Here is a 24407-nt window from a genome sequence, read left to right on the forward strand (position 1 = left end):
GGGTTTTATGTCTGCCATGGACATTAGTGAAACTCAAAAATCAACGATAAAAACAGTTCAGCGCACTGTCTTGTGGGGTCCAGATGACCCCACTTTTAATGTAAACAAGCTAGGGAGAGCAGAAGGGTTAGAGAAAGCAAATATTTAGGTATTGATTTTGCCTATTTATCTACTTTTCTTTGAACATTTTAATAGGAAGATTTTCATACATTTTGTGTTATTTGATATTATTTTTCTATGAAAAACAATAATCTCTGCTAAAGTGTAAATTCCAAAGTATTTATTGATTCATTTTGTTTATTTTCCCGTATATTTTATAAGGAAGATGTCTATAATGCTTTTCGGTATTGAAAAGCCAAAAATGTCATGTCTAAATTCATAACTATCTTTATTATTCATTTATTTATTTGTTTGGGTTGGGGTTTTGAACATTTTTATAAAAGAAAAAAATATATAATTGCATTTAAAATTATATTATCTTGTTTTGAAAAACATAAGATCTCTTTGGATGCTAATAATATAATGTTTATATATTCAAATATCAGCATATTTTTACTGTATGACACAGTAAATGAAAGTACAGCAAATGAGGAATTCAGAATGAATGATAAATATTGTTAGTCATTATTACTCAATGTTAAATTAATGTTTAATTCTAAATAAATAAGCTTCTCATTTGGAAACGTCTGAATCTGGTGCTTTGGGGACTCTTTGACCCACTAAGCTAGTGTGACTCCATCACATTGACATTGTGTTCATCTTTTCTGCAGTTACTTGTGATTCTAGTGAATGAAAGTCAGAAACTGTCTATAGTGTTAAAAAAGCTTTATCGCCAATATATGTAACCCTTGTGCTCATCTAGGCATGCTTACATGAAACGTGGGGTCATCTGGACCTCACATGACAGTGCGCCGAACCTTTTTTTTTAAAGGATTTTTTATCTTGTTCATGGGAGGGGTCAGACAAGAGTCATGGCCTCAGACTAGGCTGTGCTGACCCTCGACCCAGCCGCTTCGCACTGGGTCTGAAAACGAACCATGAAGCAAACACAGCAACATCACTTAAGGAAACAAAAATTTAACAAAATCTTTTTTTTTTACAATCCTAAGTTTGTGATCAACAGTTTTTGATGAGTCACAAACAATCCTGTTCAACATGAACGACAGACGGAGCTGATACAGATGAAGATCTCCTTCACCTTCCATGAAAATACACTCAAGTGTAAACTGTTGTTTCAAGAAAAAAACTTGATATTTTTTAATAACAATCAAGAACTCTTGTAGCTTCTATACAGAATAACCTTTGTGCTATCCAAGGAAAAATAATAAATTAATTCATTGTGCTGCGCTTAATCTAAACCTTTGATTGTCTAATTTTATGCAAATTACCTGATTAGGAATAGTGACAAACCTTTTACAGACTTTTGTCCTAAATGCTGTGAAATGCAGCAATAAAATAACAAATCTGCCAATAAGGGCTGCACGGTGGCGCAGTGGTTAGCGCTCTTGCCTCACAGCGAGAAGGCCCCGGTTCGACTCCCGGCTGGGACCTTTCTGTGTGGAGTTTGCATGTTCTCCCCGTGCATGTGTGGGTTTTCACCGGGGACTCCGGCTTCCTCCCACCGTCCAAAAACATGCTTCATAGGTTAATTGGTGACTCTAAATTGCCCCTAGGTGTGAATGTGAGAGTGAAATCGGTGTGTGATTGAGGCCCTGAGACAGACTGGCGACCTGTCCAGGGTGAACCCCGCCTTCGCCCATCAGTAGCCGGGATAGGCTCCGGCACCCCCGCGACCCCGAACGGGACAAAGCGGTCAGGACAATGGATGGATGGATGGATCTGCCAATATGTAGAATTTTCTTTCAGTTGTGACAATGTCTTTAAATTTTCAATCCTTATAGTGTTATTTCAATCATCATTTGAAAAAAACAAAAACACTTTTTATTTGTAGAAATCCAATTCGTTTGACTTAACTTTATTGATCATTGCATAGGCAGAACAAGACTTTAAAAACTGCAGGATTTCTTCTGCTTTCAGTTCAGGTTCTGCTGTGAAAGCAGACAAACAAATCCCAACATTTCATGTTTCCATCAATAGAATAAGGGTCAGATTTGTTGAAAAAATGTTAGAAATGTGGACTTTTTTTTTTTAAATAGAGGGCGTCCAAACTGCCGTTTCCTCCACTGGTTATTGTTATCGTAAAAAAATCACTTTATTTTATTAGTAGCGCATTTGAATAAAAAGGACATGGCATTTATCCCTGCATTCTACTGTTCAAAACATCCCAGCATGCACCTGGAGAACCTGTGAACTATGAAGCTGAGCCTCTTCATCTGGAGCATGTTAAGCACCTGTGCTGCGTTCAAGGTCCCTCTCTGGCGTGTAATCAGGGGCGCTGCCTGTCTCCATCTGGACCGTCTGATAATAAACCTTTATCTCTTTATCTTTTCTCCCTTAAAGCCTCAGCAGCTGCAGGTCATCCTGAAGAACTGCTCATCGCTCTGAGGGGCAGGGCTTTTGTACTCAGTGAAGAAGAATTGTAGATCTGGGACTCCCGTGAACTCCAGTGAGAAAATCTTCTGACTAGAGAGGAAGAAAGGAGTCTTCCCCCAGGATCCGCTAAAGAAAAGTTGTGTTTATTCTGAGCTTGTTGGATTTGTACCGGTAGTTAAACTCCTTGAAGGATTTGATGTTGGAGGTGAGAGACGTTCCTTCTTAAGTTTCTGTTTGAACAGTTTCTCTTTAAGAGCAGAAGCTTCACTTCACGTTTGCTCTTGGAACCATCAGCTTTGTTGAGCTTCATCCCAGTTTTCAGGGATTGTCTTGAGGATACAGATCAAAAAGTGGATTCAATTAATTTCAATACACAGTTGAGGACCGATGTGGATCAGCAGGGCTTGCAAATGTATTAAAAAATGATTTAAAGAAACATCATGCTCATAAGTATTCAGTCGCTGGCTCCTGTTTCCCTCTTTAGAAGTTTCTCTAGATTAAGCCGAGTCGGATGGGATTTGACTGAACCCTTTAACACTGAAGCTCCAGTGTTTTTGTTCTTTGATTTACTGTTAATTTTTAACCGTTAAGACGATCGTTCCAGTCGAGTTTGAAAGAAAAGAGGATTTTGTGTTTAAGCATCACTGGCAACACCTCAGGTGTTAAAGGGTTAATAAAGGGTTCTCTGAACCCCCAACGCAAACAGAAAGTAAAAATAAAAAAACTGCTTGTTTGAAAAAAATCCAGTATCCAAAGGAAAAACAATAGCCTCTAAATTTGACAGAATGTAAAAGTATTGTCCCTCTAACCATCAGAAACAGGTTCTGGTGCGACAGGTAGTGAAGCATGGCGGTGACAGCATCATGCAGAGGGATTGTTTTTCAGCAGCAGGAACCAGGGGATGGTTAAAAAGGACGATCACATGTTGAAACTTAAAAACCCAGAATACGGGCATCCTGACACAATGATGCCTGACCTTTAGGGGAGGGGCTTCAGGACTTGAATCTGGCTCAATCCCAGAGGATCTGGCTTTGGCTGCACGTCATCCCTGACGTAGCTGGAAAGGCTCAGCAAACCTGCCAAAAATAAAAGTGCGGGCTGCCGGGCTCATGGAACACCACAGAGCGGATCTGCAGTTTCAGGTGAAGCCTGATTCTGCAGAGCACAGGAGCTTCCTGTGATCTTTGTTCAGAACCGTTCTTCCAACATGAAGGAATCTATTACAAACTGAACCAAATCCACTGTGGAATGACAGCCTTCATTGCCCCCTTTGTAAAAGTAAACTTCAACTCTGTTGAAGATTCACAGAAACATCAATATAAGGAAATCATTTTTCCAGCTCCCCCCGCTGGGAGAGGATTTATCATCATCACTTGTACTTTTCATGAACATCATTTGGCAGATATTATTACAAAATCTTACAATAGCAGAAAAAAATGTGGTCAGAGACGAACTCCAACCACTGTCAGAACAACAGGTGGAGGTCTCGCTGCTGCTCCTGCTGCAGGAGGTCTTGCTGCTCCTGCTGCAGCAGGTCTCGCTGTTCCTGCAGACCGCTTTTAACCAAGTCCAGAAACACACATCAGTTCCCCCTCAGTCCGCGCTCTCTGTAGTTTTTGGAAACTTCATCTGAAAACACGTCTTTGTGATTTGAACAGTGAAAAAAAACTTTGGGAGGACAATGTTTGAAAGTGGCAGTCGGTTGAACTTTTCCCAGGGTCCAGCAGCAGTCTCAGAGCCGAGCGCCTCTACTTGTCCAGGTTCTGCAGCAGGATCTGCACTCCCTGGTTGCTGGAGGTGCTGCGCAGCTGGGATGTGATGGACTGCAGCGCCGCCTTCACCTCTGCAGCCACAGACGGGTCACAGCTGTTCAGCAGGCTGAAGATAAAGACCAGAATCAGAGATCCTCCAGCAGATTTCTTTCACACTCATGAAGGCTTACAGCAATGCTTTAGAGCGGACATCAGGCCTCTGCACAGAACAGTATCTGAATGAGTGTTGGAAACCAGAACAGAGAATGTTTGGTCGTTCTGTGATTGACACCGAGGTCCAGTTCTTCTGCCTTCAGAGACAGATCTTTGGAAAACTAAAGAAAAGTGTTTTTTATTTTCTCCTTAAAAGAATTCCATCTTTATGGGGATCAGAGCACAAATGGAAGCGATAATTTGCACTAGCATGAGGCTGTTTGCCAACAACCCTTGATCACCTTTGACCTCTTTACATTGATGTCATGGAAGAAAAAAAGCTGCTTGAAAAAAATCACATTTGTGATGTAGAAAACACACCTGCTTTACAACCACTATCAGAAGAACAGACCCGTGAACGTCTTCCTAGTCTGAGCTGGGATCTGGATCAGAACTCTACGTCTGGATTGCTACAATATTGCTTGGCATTTTTGTTAAAGCTGTAATCTTAGCTTGGAGATGTGAGGGGCTGTAAGCTAGTGGGAAAGCTCGTTAAAGGGATGACAGCTTGGTGGTGAATTTCTGATGAACTCCTGCCGCACTGCAGAAACTGTGTCCTAGTGGGAACACTTTTGCAGTAGACCAAAGATGATAGGAGAGCGACTTTGAAACTCATCAGTATGACATGGTGAGGACATCTGTCCCTGAGGGTCTGACTTTGTAAAGAACTAAATGACAGAAGTAAAAACAGAAGCAGAGTTTCCTCCAGCTTGTAGGTTCCGGGTCACTGACCTGCAGAGCACAATGGCTCCTCGGTTCACTCTGGCCCAGCTCTTCAGCTGTTCCGTTCCAACCGTGTCCACCAGGATTCTGCCAAAGCGCTCTACAGGATGTAAGAAGCAGATGTCAGCGGTGGGAGGAGCTGCGCTCAGGTCCTTCCACTCAGAGTGGGCGGTACCTTCTCTGCCAGACTGGGCCAGCGCACCGTCATGCTGGATGAGCCACTTCAGCACCAGGTGACCAGCGGGATGCTCCGCCATGTGGAGCTGCGAGAACAGCGGTCAAGATAAAGGTCTGCTCTCTGTCAAGAGAAGTTCTAAGGAAGCGTCACTCACCTCTCCGGCCACGCCTCCCGGCACCAGCTCCTGATTGGCTAGCTGAGCAACTACCGTCATGGCGGGCCGCAGGTCCCCGCAGGCTGAGCCCAGGATGTCACTGATGATGACTCCGGTGGCCTTGTCCTTCACCATGTCTGCTGCGTTTTCACACAGGTATTCCAGGATGGGAGGGGACAGGGCTTCCAGCAGCTCCCTTCTTCGTATCTCTGGATCTTTTTTACTGAAGAGAGCAGAAATCAAACCTTCAAGAGTCGAAATGCTAGAACATCACTAAAAAGTTTTACTTCTAAGACTTTTTTTAAGTTTATAGTGCAGCGAACTTCAATCAGAATGTTGAAAATGTAAAGATCTAATGGATTTTTCACAAGGTTTACTGTTAAAAAGGAGACCTGAATCAATTACTGGATCAAGATGAACATAGAGGAGTCTGCAGCTAATCTCCTTGGTGCATTCCAACCAATTGCGAATCGCGTGGTAGAGGCGGCCAGTTTCAATGTTAAGTCAACAGTGCAGGCACGCAGCGAAAAAGGGGCGGGGCACGCAAATTTCTTGCGGGCATTGCGTTTGGTGTGAAAGCACCTTTAGGAGGGGGCATCACCTTTTATCCAGTAACACAAACAAACTCTAAACAGGAACTTTAAATAGCAACGTAAGGTTTCATATCTAAAAATGGACAAGATGTTCTAACGAGATCAAAATGTTCCAACGTCATGATCAGAACGCCCTGCAAGAAACAAACAAATCTTGTGGCTTCTGTGTACAAAGATCCTTCTTTAAATGAAGACGAAGAAGAAAATGTATCATTTCCATCACATGTGCGTGTAGCTCCTGCCTGTGTGTGATTGGCCACTTCTCTATTGGCCCCGCCCCATTAGCATTGTTTGGGCAGTACTGACGCCACAACTGGATCCGTGTATCATTTGTTTTTCAAAGTAAATAAACAAAAATCTAAAAATAAAAACTAAAATAAACTAAAAATTAAAAACTAGATTTGCAACTCATTCAAAGAAAGTGCATTTGATTGCTGAAAGCAATGCTGTTTTGAACATTTTAAAGCTGTTGCTATCAAAAGCCAAAAATAACCACTTTAAATATGTATGCACATGTCTGTTTCCCCAAATCTAAAGAAATAGCTGTAGAAACCTTCATCAGACCCCCACTAGATGATGCTAAAGATTTTAAATTTTATACATTATATAGGACAATTTCAGTGACCATATTATTATTCTTTTTCTGTTATCTACAGTAACTTAAGAGAGCTCAGAATAACTTGACATTTCTCACAGAATCATTTACAGGCTATAAATGTAATTTCTTAAACTTTGAGAATAAAAGTCCTTCATCAGCAAAGATTGAGCTACTTTCATGTCCCTAAACAGCAGGTGGAACTTGTAAAGTTATTAGCAGGGTCCTTATGGCACAACCAGCCCCATGACTAGTGGTTTAAGAATTTATGGTCATCGATTGGTCTCATTTATTAAGATTTTTAAATTGTTTTCAATAAGTTTAAAGGGGCCCTACCATGAAAATTCTACTTTTTAGGTTTTAAGTGTATTTTACTGTTCATTCCTCACTATAAAGAACCCCTAAACAGCATTTTGATCCGTTCATGCGTTTAAGAGTAATCCGATAAAAACCTGCACTGTCTGCAGCAGCCCCTCCCATACCCATGAAAACGACAGCTCCCTCCAGGAAGAGTCTGTGCTGACAGCTCTACCCCCAGACTAACACAACACTCAATTTCTCCACTGAGCTAGTGATGATCAGCAAAAAACTTTCATTTTAGATGCAGAACACCGTATATCTTCCAGTTGTGTCCTGTCTTCAATAAATTCCAGCTCAAACTGGAGTTTGTTAATTTAAATACGGGGCTCATTTAAGACACCCACCCCCCAACCCCCGGTCCGGCACAGAAGCTTCATGTGTTTCTGTTGTGAACCAGTGTAGTGATGGCTGGGTCTACTAAAGGCAGATATCTCATATGTGCATCCAACTTTGAAGAAGTTTGGATTATTTTTGTGGGAGAAATACAGACACACTGCCACAGACTCTGTTATGAGTCGGGACTCATGACAATTACCTGGTTCAGGTGTGTCCGGCCAATAAGAACATGGAATAGCAGGGTATATTGGAAAACATGCAGGAAGGTGGCTCTGGAGGACCAGGGTTCCCTACCCCTGCTCTAGGATGACATCATGAAGCAGACTGCAGCCACACACAGCGGCAGGCGGAGCTTCAGGAATCGAGCCGTTTCACTCCCGGGTATGAACAAACTCACAAAATACAACTAATATTTCATAAATAATTAGTTTTTTTGTGTTTTAAAGGTAATACATGATCATGCATATGGAAATCGTTCACTCTGAAAGGCTTAAGAAAATCATGGTATGGCCCTTTTATTACAGTATTTCTACTACATAAATACTTCTTGAAAACTTTAGATCTATCTTTTTAACATTGTAAGCTTTCTTAAGCCTCCATGTAATTTTTGGTAGTTTTTAATTGCACCATATTTTCCAGACTATAAGTCGCGTTTTTCTTTTTCATAGATTGGCCAGGGACCACTCAGGAGCGACTTGTTTGGGATTTTTTAGACATCAATAAGCTCATATATTCATTATTTTCTCCACTAACAACTGGTTGCTTTTTAGCGGTTGTTTCCCCACTAACAACCACTAGAGGGCACTGTAGGTTTGTGTGTCAGTATTTGCTGCTGTCAGTGGAGAAAACGCAGAAGAAGAAGTTCCATTCAAAACAAACGTTTTTGAAAATCTAATAATTTTCCTCATGGACGCTAAGCCATCAAACTGGGTTACAAACAAACTGGGTTAGGGTACATTTAAAGCTAGTTATAGCTTTTAACTGTTTAATAGCTTTTCATAGCTATTGAAAGTGTTTAACTCTAAAAAGCTCTAATACCTTCTACAGCCTCTCGGGGTCAGGTTAAAAACAGTTTTTTACTCCGGGTTTTCAGGAACCATTTTGAGGGGTGATGGGAATTTTTTTTGTCTAATTCATTTAGACCAGGGGTTGGCAACCTGGTTCTGGGGACGGGAGGGAAAGGACAGTGACACGCCGGCATGTGACAGCAATAAGGACTTCTGTTGTCAGTTTGTATTTTACGGATTTGGAAAGAGTGATGATCTCTTCTCACAAGGATCTTTGTTTCCCCATCGTCTCACAAGGAAAGGGTCCATTCACGCAGCGCTGTGACCCCGCCCATCCATATAAACACTGTATTTTTTTTTTTCTTTCTTTTCAATACAACTTTATAGTTTCACACAACCCACATTGATGTGCACCATAGGAAAGAAAAAAGGTTTCCGTGGTGAAATGAAAAAGCTATAATAATTCCTGTGTTCTGAAACTGTTGCCAATGAGATGACAGGTGAGGCGATTTCAGCTGATATTTGTGGATGGAATGTTTGCGCATGAGTGGGAAGAGCGTGAAGCAAAAGTTTATGACCGCACAGCAGTTTTTTTTGGTTGTCTTTTTGGCATCATTGGCTTTTATTAAGTTATGTTTCCGTATGGGGATCTTTTGGACTGGTATTTGCTGGTTTGCTGGGTTTCATTGTCGTGGGGCTGGCTGTTGTTGGAGCGGTTCAGGTCCAGCATGCAGGCTCACAGCTGTCGTGGACCTGTTGGTGCTGTGGTGATGACCTGCTGCTGGTTTCAGAGATTTCTATTGCTTCCTCACAGCAGAGCCAAGCCTCACGTCTCTTAAAAGGCAAAGAGGTTTGGGTTTTAATTGTACTCCTTTTTGTATTTTATGTTTGTTTTAATTGTAAAGAGCTGCAACAAATGAAAAGTGCTTTTAGCAAATAAAGATTGATTGAAAAGTTCTGTTCGTTGAAAAATAACCAAACAAGGTCAGACTAACTTTCTGTTCTACCAAACATCAATATGGAATGTGAAAAAATCTTAAAATTATCATTTAGTGTTGCATGCAATAAAAGCATCATAACAGAATGAACTAACATCAAGATCCCCAGGTTCTGTCTCATAATGTAACAAAAATAAAAAAGCCAAAAGCATACACTGGTTTTTTATTTATTCTTTATTTTTTATTAATAGTTGTGAAGTTCTTAGAAATCATATTTCTGTAAGCATGAGATAGCACACATGCAGTACTTTTGGTTTCAAACAAACATAGTTGAATACATATTTCAATTGTTTTCTTTGTGCAATATTTTTATGAAAACACTTTTTTGAGTTTTGAGTTGTTCAAAAAAACCTATTTGACCTGCTGTTTGTGAATTAAAATGTTTTCAGTAGAGCTGTCAGGCGATTAAAATTTCTAATCGCAATTAATCGCATTTCCTGAGTTAACTCGTGATTAATCGCAAATAGATACGTGGCCTTTTTTTAAGGAAAAAGTGTGGAATTTAACAGTATAACAGTTTAACAATTTAAGAATTTAACAGTTCTTCATTAATTATGAAAACAAGAATGGCAGAATTAATAGTTTTCATCAGAAATACTTTATTTTGTAACATTGTATTGAGATAAACTTTCTTAACAATAAAAGGCTGTAACATAAAATTCCTAACAAAAGCCCAAGTGCAAGTGAAGGGCATTTTAAATTCAAAACTTCAATCAACGTTCAGTAAAATAAAATAAAAAACATCAAAAATAACATTTCCATAACACTTTCATGTTAATTTTTTGTCAGGACCAAATCTTTTCCTCCTCTGCTGAACTACAGTAATAAATGAAATAGAGATTTATCATTTCCAATTAACTTTTGTTTTTTAAAACATTAAAGACTGAGAAAAGCGGGATACACTGTGGATAGTTTGACAGTCTGTTACTGCCGCCGCGTTCTCTGGCTGCAGCTCGATGCAGCGACGTGTCCAGCGGAGCTCACGCGATGAATATGCCGGCAGACAGACCGCTATGCTGGGGCTGGATCACGCTTAAACCTCCAGAACATTTAAAACGTCCCCCGGTGAGCTTGCTGTTCGGAACGTCGGGGGTCCGCAGCTCTCGGGACACGAGCCCGTACCACCAGACGTGGTACTGGACGCGAACCAGAGCCGGGTTAGAGTGCAGGAGCTCTCCAGGTCCTAGCGCCGGCCGGTTTTAGCTCGCAGCGCTGTGGTTGGAGACCCGCCCGTGATCTAGTGAGAGCCGCCTGTGAGTTAAAGGGCGGGACGCCCGCGCGCGCGGTATGGAAAGGCACGTATGAGAAAAATCCGCGATTAATGCGTCAAAAAAATTGTCGGCGTCAAGCACATGTTAGATTAATGCGTTTTTAACGCGACAAATCTGACAGCCCTAGTTTTCAGATATATTGGAAACATTTTTGTATTTCTTTGCATTAAAGTTTGTGCTATAGTTAGAGGTGGCTGGTGTAGGACCTGGGTTCAGCTCCCAGGGAGGATCTATCTATGACTGGTGATCCCTACCAGATTGAGCTGAAAGGTGAACAACAACAGAGTTCACATTATAGTTGGTGATGGCACAGTTGTTGAGGAGAACATTTTAAATTGGCACTTCGTCATAAACGTTGCTGACTCTGGCTTTAGACCTTTAAAAAGATGTTAGTTCTATTACTGCAACTATTTCTGAAACAATTTTAAGACTTTTAAAGAACTATCTATTTAGCATTGAAAGCTCTTCCTTAAGGGTTAATGATTTTTTGGTTGTTTTATTTTGTCGGCTTTTAACAGCTTCTTTCAGAGCTTTTTATAGTTTTAAACTATTTCAATTAGTTTATTGTAGCCTTTAAAGCATTTGTCAACTTTGAACAGCGTTTAAAGCCTCCTACAGGTCTTGTGTAGGAGCAGAAAATTTGACAGAATAAGAAATTATAGTAATAATAATAAAATATAAGAAAGTTGTAGGAAAACATACTCAGATTGCTTTCAGCACAATGACTATTCCTCATATTTATCATTTTCTAAACTATTACTGAGAACCACGAAGCACGGTGGCGCAGTGGTTAGCGCTCTTGCCTCACAGCGAGAAGGCCCCGGTTCAAATCCCAGCTGGGACCTTTCTGTGTGGAGTTTGCATGTTCTCCCCGTGCATGCGTGGGTTTTCATCGGGGACTCCGGCTTCCTCCCACCGTCCAAAAACATGCTTCATAGGTTAATTGGTGACTCTAAATTGCCAGTAGGTGTGAATGTGAGAGTGGATGTGTGTGATTGAGGCCCTGTGACAGACTGGTGACCTATACCCTGCCATCAGTAGCAGGGTTAGGCTCCGGCCCCCCCACGAGCCCGAAAGGGGCAAAGCGGCCAAGAAGATGAATCATAGAGAAACAGAATCAAACTGAACAAAGAACTTTTAAATTCAATATTTCAGATTTCTGACTCCAAACTATTTAAACTCCACCCATAATGAACCTTTAAATTAATTCTCCTCCCCCAGTGATCCAACTCTTCTCTTAGAAAACAAATTTAACCATTCATTATGTGTTTGCTTCATTTTCCATTTTTTAAAAATGGGAACTTCAAAAATGATTGGTTTTTCTACAGTAGTTTAGAAATTGATTCATAAATAAGGCAGTCCATTTTCCATCTTTTCATTTTTAGTTTTGAAAACGAATGATACGCAGGCATTTCTGTTTTTTTTTTCTTCAATGTTGAGTTTCACACGGGCGTGCAGGAGAAGCTCCATGAACGCACAGTCCTCCACCAGGGGGCAGAACTAGTTTTAGGAGCGTAAGAATACTCCCATGAGCGCAGAGAAGAGGTTTCAGAGGCGCAGAGTAGAGGAGCGGGCATGGAGACCGTCCTGTGCCGTGGAACGTTCATTGCGTGCGTGGAGTTTAATATATGCTTGTAGAAGAGTTTTGGTGGAAATTTAACACCATACATCTGGTCTATTATCAGAGTTTGGCGTGTGACACTGGCGGCTGAAGGTCGTTACCTGTGCACGTTCCTGTCTCCTTGCTCCAACACCTTGATGGTTTCAGGCAGCAGGTGGGCGGGGTTTCTGTGGCTGAGCAGGTACAGCAGCACCTTTTTCCCGTGTTTGTTACTGATGACTTCCTTCAGTGATGACAGGATTTCCTGAACACAGGCGAGGACAGGAAATGCAGTCAGGCTGAACAGGAAGAAAACCTTGCGACTGTCACAGGAATTCTGTCTTAATCTGGACATTTTCCAGAGAAAGCTGTGGCATCTGCTGATGCACTCACAGAGAGAACAGCTTGTCTGATCAGCTTGGTGTCGTCCACACAGTCAAAGATGGCCAGAAGAACCAGGTGACCAAACTCCCCCTGCAGGAAAGAACAGGTGTGATGAAGTCGACGGTTTACATTAGGGGTGTGCCAAAATATCGATCTTGCGATATTTTGCGATATTTAGTCCTGTGATCGATTCTCTATGGGTTCTCACCAAGTATCGATATTATATTTTCATTTGAAGAGGCTGTAGCACTGAGCGTCAAAGTCGCGCGCCGGAACTATGGGCGCGCGCTGCATCGGACTTTTAATAGCGATGCACGCGCTCATTCAGGAGAAGCACTGGTGAGATAACAGGCTCTGTAGCGCGTGTGTGAAGCATGTCTACCTGTCAGCATTTATCATCCATCTGTAGAAGATCCAGCCGGTAAGAAGTGACTTTGTCTTAGCGCTAGAATGTCAGCGATCACTTACTTCCTGTTTGCTTTGGGAACTTGCCGTGTGCTTCGCAGTTGTCTGTGTACTTCAGGTGCCGTCGGATTTTCGTTTTCATTCACTTCAATGTTTAACCTGCTGACGTACGGTGTAACTTTGGTAAATTTATAATGTGACTTCAAACAATGTAATTACTTGTTGCTAATGTTAATTTAAAGTAATTCTTAAATAAATAAAGCAGGATTTGATGTATGAACTTAAATGTAAAGGTAATTAAACTAAAGTACATGAATTCACTGTAAAATTAGGGGTGTTGCTAATTAATTGAAGCACTTAAAATTATATTTATTGTCATTGGTATGTGTGTTTTAAGGTTTTTCCTATTGACTGCTGACTGACTAAATAGAAAAAAGATAAAGATTAGAAAAATAATCTCAAGTGACAGTCTGAGTAAATCAGCCTTCAATTTTGGATGCTCAACTCTTTTCAAGTGAGGGAAAAGTGCACAAAATATTGGGTCAATTTTGAGAGAGACTGTAAAACATATTCATCATCCTTGGAGTGACATTCCTTTGGAGGTAGATAGCTGTCGCCACTTGGCTTATTTAATTTTTGCTCTGTTATTTACAACAATTCTGCACTAAGTAGTGTGACTGCTGATCATGTTTACTATTGTTAACATTAAATTTGACAGATAATTCCAATTTGGTTGTAGTCAATGCTCGTCAAAGACATAGTATTACTGATTTTAGCAATGTTGCACAAAAGTGTCTTTAATAAAAGTAATAAAATAAGACAAGTTGTTTATTGTGTGAATGCATTCAATGCATTCACACTATTGTGTTTCTGTTTCTCTTTATTATTATTGTTTATTTCATCTTCCTTACGTTTTTTGGAACGTAAAAACTCAAGCACACTTTATGCGATTTATGCAATCTAGGTATCAAAACGTCCGGCTCGTTCAGGACATTGCTGCATGTATTTTTGGTTTTCGCAAATTTTACAGTTTTCACGATATTACGCAATCTATGCGAATTTTCAGCCCTATGTTAAGTCAATGGGAAAATTTAAAACTTTTTACTGCACCTTAAAACTTTTACAATATTGGTATCAAAACGTTCAGCACGCTCAGGACATTAATGCACCAACTTTTGGTATTCGTACATTTTACGATTTTCACGCAATTTATGCGAATTAACGCAATTTAAGCTATTAATGCTAATTAATGCCATTTAAGCACTTTACACACTTTAAGCACTTAATACACATTACACAATTTAAGCAATTACTGCAAATTTAAGCAATTTACGCGATTTACAACAACCGTATTAGCGCGATAATGCATTCACACATGCATTATCGGAGGTAATGCAATTTTTCTAGTTATGATTGTGTTTAAGCTAAAATAGATAAATAGGGATATATTTTCCCCAAAAAACACGTCCTTCTATATAATGCTAGTTATTAGAGAGCATTTTTACCAATTATCGCAGTATCGCGATATTATCGATATCGTGAGCCATGTATCGCGTATCGTATCGTGAGGTACCCAGTGATTCCCAGCCCTAGTTTACATCTGCAGGTCTGCATGAGGAGATCAACTCACTGTGGCAAACTTCACCATGTAGGTCTTCATGGTTTTGATGATGACTTTCCTGTCCTGAAACAGCAGGAAATGGAAAAAGTTTTCAACCAACCGAAGCAGACAGACCATGACACTCCCTCCACCGTGTTTACAAGCGCGCCAGGTTCTGAGTTTACATCCCTGATAGGAAACGTTCTAAATGATGGAATCTGCATGTTTCTGAGTGTTTTCTGGGTCAGGAGACGATGCTTTTCAGACTCTCTACAGGACTGAAGGCTCATAAAATTACATTTCTGCTAAAGAAACAGCTACTGTCTCTGCTGCAGATGACTTCTGACTAAAGCAAACAAATCAAATTGTCACAAATGCTTCAGATCACACACCAACTCCATGTCTTAATATAGCCTGGATAGTTGAGTTTGGGTAAGCTGCTGAAAAAAACTTTGGATAATTCAGAACCTCGACCAAAGCCTAGCTTTATCAATAAAGTGTCTTCATTCTGGAAAATTTGGCTAAAAAAAGAGATTATGGTGTCTTCACTAGGATGAGAAGAGAGCACGGAGGTTCATGAAAAGCATGACTTTGATCTCCTTCCTCTTCTTGGTGTTCTGTCTCTGTGAAGGAGTGTGATCAAAAACCCCTTTTGTTGTATAGAAGCAGCTTTTTTCTGTTATTGATGGAATCCAGAGCTGTACAGACAAATCCTCACCAGCCTCTGAAACCTGTTCTGTCCATCACAAAGACCACACTAGTAAATAGAAGAGCCAGCTTGACAACTATAGACCTACTCCTATAAGAAATCTTGTTTTTGGTGTTTTTAACATGTTCTTGTGGCCTTTTTCTGATGATGGGGGACATGTATAAGAAAAATTAAGATCAAATTTTAAGTGTTTCTTTATTTAAATCGTTGTGAATCGGAAGGAGATGAAAAAGATCATAATCATGATGTAGAAAATACGCTGGATGAGCCACAAGCTCCCTGCATTGCACCAACCGTCCCACTCACAACTCAGAGGTGAATATCTGATCAACTCCTGCCACTCTGCAGAAACTATGTTCTAGAAAATGACAACATTTTTGATTTTGGCTAAAAAGGTCATAAAAAAATAAAAAGGTCATAATCATAACTAGACCACTAGGAACACTTTGAAAATAGGTCAAAAGATGATCGGAGTCAGCGGCGTGCCAACCTTGGCCGTGCCGTGCCACAGACAGTGCATGGCCACTCGAGCGCCGTCGTGGGTATGAGCCATGTAGACCACAGACTCTCTGATGGACTCGATCATCTCCTGCATCACAGAAACACAGGAGATGGTGAGAAGCACAAGCTGAGAGACACACGGTCACATCCTGAGAGCGGCTTACTGATTTCTGCTTGTCAGGAGCAAACAGGAAAAAATCCAGGAAGGCTTTGTGCACCAGAGAATGTTTGATCACCTGCTCCCTGAAACACAACAGACACACAACTCACACACAGCTTTAAGCAAAGAGAAAGAGGGGAATAACTGAGATGGTGGATAACTGAGGAAAGCAAAGATACAGCTCCGGAAGATTCTCCTGCAGAAATCCCCTGAAACGTCCCGTTTACAGTACATTAGGAAAACTGGGCACCAGAGGAAGCTGATTGGAACCTGGGTTAGTTTTAAGCTAAAACTTTGAGTCACTGCAGATGCTAACATAATTCACTAATTAAAGAGGTCTGTTGTTGTCATGTGTTGACGGAGTGAAGATCCTCCTGACTTGTTAGCTCCTAAAAACAAAAAACAACAGTGGAGCTTTCATAAGTGTCACGTCTTTGCTGAGTCATGGTCCGGATGGATAAATAGGTGGATGGATGGATGGATTTATGGATGAATAGATAGATGGACGGATGGATGGACAGTCGGACAGATGGATGGACAGACAGATGGATGGACGGACGGACGGACGGACGGACGAACAGACGGATGGACGGCTTAATGGATAGATGGACAAACAGACGGACGGACAGATTAATGGATAGATGGGACGGATTAATGGATAGATGGACGAATGGACGGATGGACAGATGGACGGATTAATGGATAGATGGACGGATTAATGGATAGATGGATGGATTAATGGATAGATGGATGGATTAAGGGATAGATGGATGGACAGACGGACGAATGGACGAACGGATGGATGGATGGATTAATGGACGAACGGATGGACAGACGGACGGACGGATTAATGGATAGTTGGACGGATGGATGGATGGATTAATGGATAGATGGATGGACAGACGGACGGATGGACTTATTAATGGATAGATGGACGGATGGATGGATTAATGGACGAACGGACGGATGGATGGATGGATTAATGATAGATGGATGGACAGATGGACAGACGGATGGACAGACAAACGGATGGATGGATTAATGGATGGATGAATGGATGGATGAATGGATGGATGAACGGATGGATGAACGGATTAATGGATAGATGGACGGATGGATGGATGGACAGACAGATAAATGGATGGATTAATGGATAGATGAACGGATGGATGGACGGATTAATGGATAGATGAACGGATGGATGGACGGATTAATGGATAGATGAACGGATGGATGGACGGATGTACAGACGGACGGATGGACAGACGGACGGACAGACGGATGGACAGACGGACGGATGGATGGACAGATGGACAGACAGATGGATGGACAGACGAACGGATGGATGGATTAATGGATAGAAGAAAGGATGGATGGATTAATGGATGGATGAACAGATGGATGGACGGATTAATGGATAGATGGACGGATGGATGGACAGACAGATAAATGGATGGATTAATGGATAGATGAAAGGATGGATGGATGGATTAATGGATAGATAAACGGATGGATGGATTAATGGATAGATGAAAGGATGGATGGACGGATTAATGGATAGATAAACGGATGGATGGATTAATGGATAGATGAACGGATGGATGGATTAATGGATAGATGAACGGATGGATGGATTAATGGTTAGATGAACGGATGGATGGATGGATGGATTAATGGATAGATGAACGGATGGATGAACGGATGGATGGACGGATGTACAGACGGACAGACAGACGGACGGATGGACAGACGGATGGACAGACGGACGGATGGATGGACAGATGGACAGACAGATGGATGGACAGACGAACGGATGGATGGATTAATGGATAGAAGAAAGGATGGATGGATTAATGGATGGATGAACAGATGGATGGACGGATTAATAGATAGATGGACGGATGGATGGATGGATTAATGGATAGATGAACGGATGGATGGACGGATTAATGGATAGATGAACGGATGGATGGATTAATGGATAGATAAACGGATGAATGGATTAATGGATAGATGAACGGATGGATGGATTAATGGATAGATGAACGGATGGATGGATGGATTAATGGATAGATAAACGGATGGATGGATGGATGGATTAATGGATAGATAAACGGATGGATGGATGGATTAATGGATAGATGGACGGATGGATGGATGGACAGACTAATAAATGGATGGATTAATGGATAGATGAACGGATGGATGGATGGATTAATGGATAGATGAACGGATGGATGGACGGATGTACAGACGGACGGATGGACAGACGGATGGACAGACGGATGGACAGACGGATGGACAGACGGACGGATGGATGGACGGATGGATGGACAGATGGACAGACAGATGGATGGACAGACGAACGGATGGATGGATTAATGGATAGAAGAAAGGATGGATGGATTAATGGATGGATGAACAGATGGATGGACGGATTAATGGATAGATGGACGGATGGATGGACAGACAGATAAATGGATGGATTAATGGATAGATGAACGGATGGATGGACGGATTAATGGATAGATGAACGGATGGATGGATGGATTAATGGATAGATGAACGGATGGATGGATTAATGGATAGATGAACGGATGGATGGATTAATGGATAGATGAACGGATTAATGGATTAATTGATAGATGAACGGATGGATGGATTAATGGATAGATGAACGGATGGACGGATTAATGGATAGATGAACGGATGGATGGACGGATGTACAGACGGACGGACGGACAGACGGATGGACAGACGGACGGATGGATGGACAGATGGACAGACAGATGGATGGACAGACGAACGGATGGATGGATTAATGGATAGAAGAAAGGATGGATGGATTAATGGATTGATGAACAGATGGATGGACGGATTAATGGATAGATGGACGGATGGATGGACAGACAGATAAATGGATGGATTAATGGATGGATGAACAGATGGATGGACGGATTAATGGATAGATGAACGGATGGATGGATGGATTAATGGATTGATGAACGGATGGATGGATTAATGGATAGATGAACGGATGGATGGATTAATGGATAGATGAACAGACAGATAAATGGATGGATTAATGGATAGATGAACGGATAGATGAACGGATGGATGGACGGATTAATGGATAGAAGGACGGATGGACAGACAGACGGATGGATGGACGGGATCTTACTTGCTGGCCATGGGCAGGAGGATCTGCTTCATCTCATCCATGATGCTGTCCACTTTGTCAGGGTTTCCCTTCACCACCTTCTCGATGGTGTTGTGCTCTGATGACTGGAAAACAGGCAGATCTTTCAAACACAAAATCTTCTCCAAGGTGATCACAAACATGAAGCAAAGGAGGTTCGGTGAGGAGACAATGACCTGATCTGAATCCTTCCCTTCTCCCTTCCCCTCAATTTGAAGTGGCAGATGAAGTCTAAGTCGTGTCCAGAGTATAATTTTTTAAATTTCACCCTCCAGACGGAGGAGTCTCAAGTCCACCGTCATGAGGGTAACTACGTTGCACTGAGAATCGCTTTTCTTCTCATAGGCGCGCTCTGAACCACAGACAAATACATTTAGATGTAAGTAATGACTTTATGTTGTAGCGTGACCTTTTTTTAGTAATAAAACTGCTGTTATTAAGTATATTCAAGCGCTGGAAGCTGCGCGCTAACGCTAGTGGACCGGAGATCATTGATGACGTCAAACAAAAGTCATGTCCGAAAAAATTAGACACTATTTTCCTGACGTGCTGATGTGATTTGTTACTATGAATTGTTCAAAACAGTTAACTAAAAAACACTTAGTAACAATAAATAAATAAATATTAGGCATTTTCATGACTCGCCGTTTGGAGGGCTGAATGAAGGGGAAGGGGGAAGGGAAGCATTCGATTGGGCCTAACACTCTGGATTGTGTGGTTAAAGCGTGTGTGTTTACCTTGCAGAGAGCGTAGGTGTTCCCGTACAACTCGTCGGAGAGCATGAGTCTCTGCGCCAGGAGGGCTTTGTCGTTGTAAGCGTACTCGATCACAGCAGAGGCGGCTGAGTGTCGAAGCATCTGCCGCACGTGACCCTTAAAAGTTTGCATCACAGCTGCAACCAGCTCCTTGTTCCTAAAACGGAGGAATTCAGTAAATAGTCAGGGGTGCCCATTCCTGGTCCTCGAGAGCTACCACCCTACCTGTTTTTCAGATCTTCTTGCACTGCTTGCTGCTAATTACCTGGACCAGGTGTGTTCATTCAATAAGAATGTGAAGACATCTGACTGAGCTAATCAGCAGCTAGCAGGGCTTTGACATCTGGAAAACAGGCAGGGTGGTAGCTCTCGAGGACCTGGAATGGGCAGCCCTGCTTCAGACACACTGTGCTCTATGGAGACACTTTATGTTCTCTTCTCCATCTGAGTGCTTGCACCAATCTGTTTGCATGCAGACCAAATATGTAATCAATTTAGGATTTTTCTAGTTAAGATTTTGCAGACTATAAATATTGCAAATATGTGACATCTCTGTTTACATGTACATACAACTCTACTGTCATTCTGGTATCTGTAATGCTGCACCATTGGACATTCCCCACTGTGGGACGAATAAAGCATTATCTTTTCTTATCTCTTAACTTGTCTGGTCTTATCCTACTAACCTGTCTCCACATCTCTTAGTTTATACTCATCATTTACATCTGCCTGTGTGGTAAGTTACAAAGCGCAGCAGACAAAAAACACAGAAGACCCCAGAGTGAGTTAAGATGCAACTTAATACAAATTTAGTGCTGGAGAAATATTGTTGCTTCATTATTGTTAATTATTCTTGATATTTAGCATTTTAATTTCCACTCTATTACTGTGATTGAAAATGTTTTGTTTGTTTAGACAACATTTAAGATAACTAAAAGAAGTTGATATTTAAAACATTTGTCTCCAGTTTATGTGAAGTTAATATTTATATTTATTAAGGATGTAACCATTCAGTCAAGCCACGATTCGATTCCATTAACAGTTTTAGAGTTAGGATTTTGAATTTTTTTTCTCAACGAAATGAATTAAAGGTATTTTAAGGCCAAGTATGTTTTCTATTAACCCTTACATCATTTTTCCTACTAACAGAAAAGATTTAATGCAAATAAACAATTATACATAAAACTGACATGATCACAAATCCTTTCGTACTCGGTTCATGTTCTACTCTACGTGTGACAGACCGCTCCGCGCCTGCTCAGCGAAAACCTCTTCAGCCCTTGAGCGTGCACTCACCCGCGCTCACACTTGCACCACGCACGCGTTTGCTCACTTGCCTGCACTTGCACTCAGCCCAAATGGCCGTTATAAAAAAAAAAAGAATGGGACAAAGAGGGTTAATGAAAAGGAGAACGGCTCCGGGAGGGAGTCAGAAGGGAAACAGTCGTGAAAAAAAACTAATAAAAACAGAGGTGGGCCACAGAAATCCAGTGGTGGAACCAGATCGGAACAGTATTAAAACAGAGGAATAAAAGGTGGAACAGATGTGTGGCAGAGGCTGGCTATAGGGAACTACAAATCCATGGGAACAGACTCACCCATACATGAGCAGCTTCTTGACCACATGTCGGCCATAGTTTGACTTACACAGAGAAGGGATGTCATCTGCAGGAGCCGACAAAACAAAGAAGTTCAGTTATGGAAGACCATCACGACACCAAGAACTAGGGGTGTAACGGATCACAACACTCATGGTTCGGATCTAAACCGGTTTTAGGGTCACAGTTCAGATCATTTTCCGGATTTGTGAAAAGTAAAAAAAAAACAATAGCTGGAAAAATAACAAGATAAAAGCCTAAAAATACTCTTGAAAAGTTTCAAAACATATATTTGATAAAACATATATGCAGTACCTCAAAGCATAAATATACTCTCATATATTACATTACAAATGTGCTCATTGAGGCCTATTTATGAAAACAAAACATCTTTTAACTTTGGACACAAACAACAAGCTAAAACAGGTTGTTTCTGATGACGTTTTCATGTCTTGAGACCAAATCTACAAAAACCGGGAGAGAAGAATGACTGAAAATAGTTTTCAAATTACCAAATCTTTCTGCAGTAACCCCCAAAAATGCAAATTTTTCTCATGCCTCCTATCCCCCAACACCCAAATTAAATCCTAAATAAAACAGTTCAAATCAAACTTAAATTATTTAGTTGGTACTTAATGATTTATTGAAACTGCGGGAAGATTTCAATATATAAAATAATGATTATTATCAATAGAACAAGTCCAGGTGAGGCGAAGCACTGCCCGTGATTTTTGACACCTTTTGCTTGCCATACCGCCCTCCCCTGTTACACACGGACCAGCAGCTTCGTCCAGCCACAGCTGCTGCTCCTCACTGAAAGATTATCTTAAGCCAGACATGGAGACGTGTACCGATGCTTTAATTCGGCTCTTCAAAATAAATAAACCCAATCTCATCTGCGTTCTCTGTGACGAGGTCGAGAAACGCCTTTGATGGAAGCTCCTCCCACACATAGCGGGCACTTTGGGTCCCGCCACAAAATCTGGGAGCTTTGAAGAACAGTCAAGCAGCAACTTCCACGCTTTAACAAAGACGGTGTACATGAATTTAAGGCAAATTGAATTTGGTGTGTACGGACAATTGCTTCTAATAATGCGCGCGAGGTGATGGTGTGTGCGTGCACATACGCGCGGTGATCAGCAGTCCAAGTGAGTGCCGAACCGTGGCTACTGATCCGTACGGACCACGGATTATCCGTGATCCGTTACACCCCTACCAAGAACAGAGCTGTGCTTTCCACCTTTCAGGTCTTCAAATAGCTCCTGCCTCTGCTTGTGGCTGCCAAACTGAAGGAAGCACTGCAGGATCCGAACCGAGTCGTGAGCAAAAGCCATCTGCAGACAGGAGATCCCACCACACACAACGGTAACATCGGACATTTATTCACATTTGGCAGATTATAAATGTGAAGAGCAGAAGATCCAATGGGAGAGTTACTGATCGTTACGACGCCAGCTGCAAACCAGACCTGCAACTCACCTGTTTGGTGTTCCCGCGGATCAGATCGTGGAGCTGCTTCATCAGCTTCTTCTTCAGCTCCTCATCACATTTTTTCCTGCAGACACAAGAAACGTCTGTAAGATGACAGCTGTGCAAGAACAAACAGTAGTAAAAGAATGTTGATGAACTCATTATCATTATAAGTAACTTTAAATCTTAATTTGACAAATTTACACTCTTTTCAAAGTATTCTCAGAAATCTTTGTTTTCTCCAAACCAAGCAGCTGATGTTGTTCTGCTCAAAGAAAGGAAGCCAACATCCAGACTCTGCGGTCCGGGCTGAGTTTGTGTCCCACACACCTCCTCAGGTCTTCCCACACTTGTTTGGACTGATTGATGACCTCAAACATTTCCTTCCTGGCTGCTTGCTGCCTGCTCCTTTTCAGCTCCTTCCTCCTCTGCAGCCTGTTCTTCTGCAGCTCCTCCTCTGACAGCAGCTCCCCTTTCTTGACTCTTTTGGCTGCTGGGCCTGATTCCACACACAAAACAAAACAGTTACAAAACAACGAGGACCAACACTGACAGAACTTCTCACCAATCAAGCAGCAAAGACCAGAAGATTCCCAAGAACTTGAGCAGTTTCTCTTTTCTGATGAAGATGTCTCCTCACCTTCATCTCTCTCTTTCTTGTTTTTAAAAGCAGACAGTTTCCTCTTCCCCTGCTGCGCCCCACCGCCTCTGGAGAAGGCCGGCTTGTGCTGCTTGTTTCCCCGATCTTTAGCTCGGTTTTGCTTCTCTGCGTTTTTGAGGGGTTTGAACGTCTTTTTACCACCTGGTTTTCCTCCAAGTTTGCTCCCTATAGATTCTGGAGAGAGCGAGAATCGTCAGCGAGGAAGCCGACGGTGTCTTCTGAAAGAAGGCGGGACTTAAGCCTTACCCTTTCCTCTCTGGGCAAGCTTTTTTACACCTTTAGGAGAAAAGGCCTTTTTGATTTTGGATTCCATTTTTATGTGTGTGGTCAAACAATACTGAAACAGAAAAAACATGAAAATAATTATGAAAAGAAAACTTAGAAAAAGTTTCAGATGTGAAGAATAAATGAATGGGCGTATTTTAAGGTGAAGGAAGCTCAAGAGCGACTCTTCTTTCTCAGGAAGCTGGAGCAGATTGGACCGTCTTCTCAGATACTTGCAGACTTCTGCAGAGCCGCAATTTGAGAGGGTCTTGCGACTCAGTATGTCAGTGTGGTACGGAAGCTGCACAGCTCAGAGCACTCAGCCCAGGCAGTGAGGACGGCACGGGGGATTGTGCGGAGTCAACTACCATATCTAGACTTGGTTTATTCTGACAGAATCCAGAAAAGGCTGAAATAATTGGGGGGGGG

The 24407-nt window shown here is 41.7% G+C and overlaps 1 protein-coding gene across 2 annotated transcripts in view; it reads right to left on the bottom strand.

Annotated features, from left to right (window-relative positions):
- Window positions 1-3732: 3732 nt before the first annotated feature.
- pum3 (pumilio RNA-binding family member 3) overlaps window positions 3733-24407 on the bottom strand; it is a 22249-nt gene continuing 1574 nt past the window's right edge. Inside the window, exons 2-18 of one of the 2 annotated variants that reach the window (XM_036216787.1) lie at window positions 23961-24051; window positions 23694-23888; window positions 23384-23552; window positions 23063-23138; window positions 22824-22917; window positions 21584-21650; window positions 19968-20142; window positions 19213-19316; window positions 16036-16114; window positions 15861-15959; window positions 14692-14745; window positions 12666-12746; window positions 12395-12537; window positions 5513-5735; window positions 5356-5443; window positions 5190-5280; window positions 3733-4371 (exon numbers count right to left, since the gene is read on the bottom strand). In XM_036216787.1, the coding sequence (XP_036072680.1) occupies window positions 4242-4371; window positions 5190-5280; window positions 5356-5443; window positions 5513-5735; window positions 12395-12537; window positions 12666-12746; window positions 14692-14745; window positions 15861-15959; window positions 16036-16114; window positions 19213-19316; window positions 19968-20142; window positions 21584-21650; window positions 22824-22917; window positions 23063-23138; window positions 23384-23552; window positions 23694-23888; window positions 23961-24051 (1959 nt within the window). In that variant the 3' untranslated portion in view covers window positions 3733-4241. The remainder of the gene's footprint in view (window positions 4372-5189; window positions 5281-5355; window positions 5444-5512; window positions 5736-12394; window positions 12538-12665; window positions 12747-14691; window positions 14746-15860; window positions 15960-16035; window positions 16115-19212; window positions 19317-19967; window positions 20143-21583; window positions 21651-22823; window positions 22918-23062; window positions 23139-23383; window positions 23553-23693; window positions 23889-23960; window positions 24052-24407) is intronic. The other variant, XM_024262803.2, reaches the window with a different exon arrangement.

This window comes from Oryzias melastigma, linkage group LG18 (assembly GCF_002922805.2).
Source record: "Oryzias melastigma strain HK-1 linkage group LG18, ASM292280v2, whole genome shotgun sequence".
NCBI classification, from domain to species: Eukaryota; Metazoa; Chordata; class Actinopteri; order Beloniformes; family Adrianichthyidae; genus Oryzias; species Oryzias melastigma.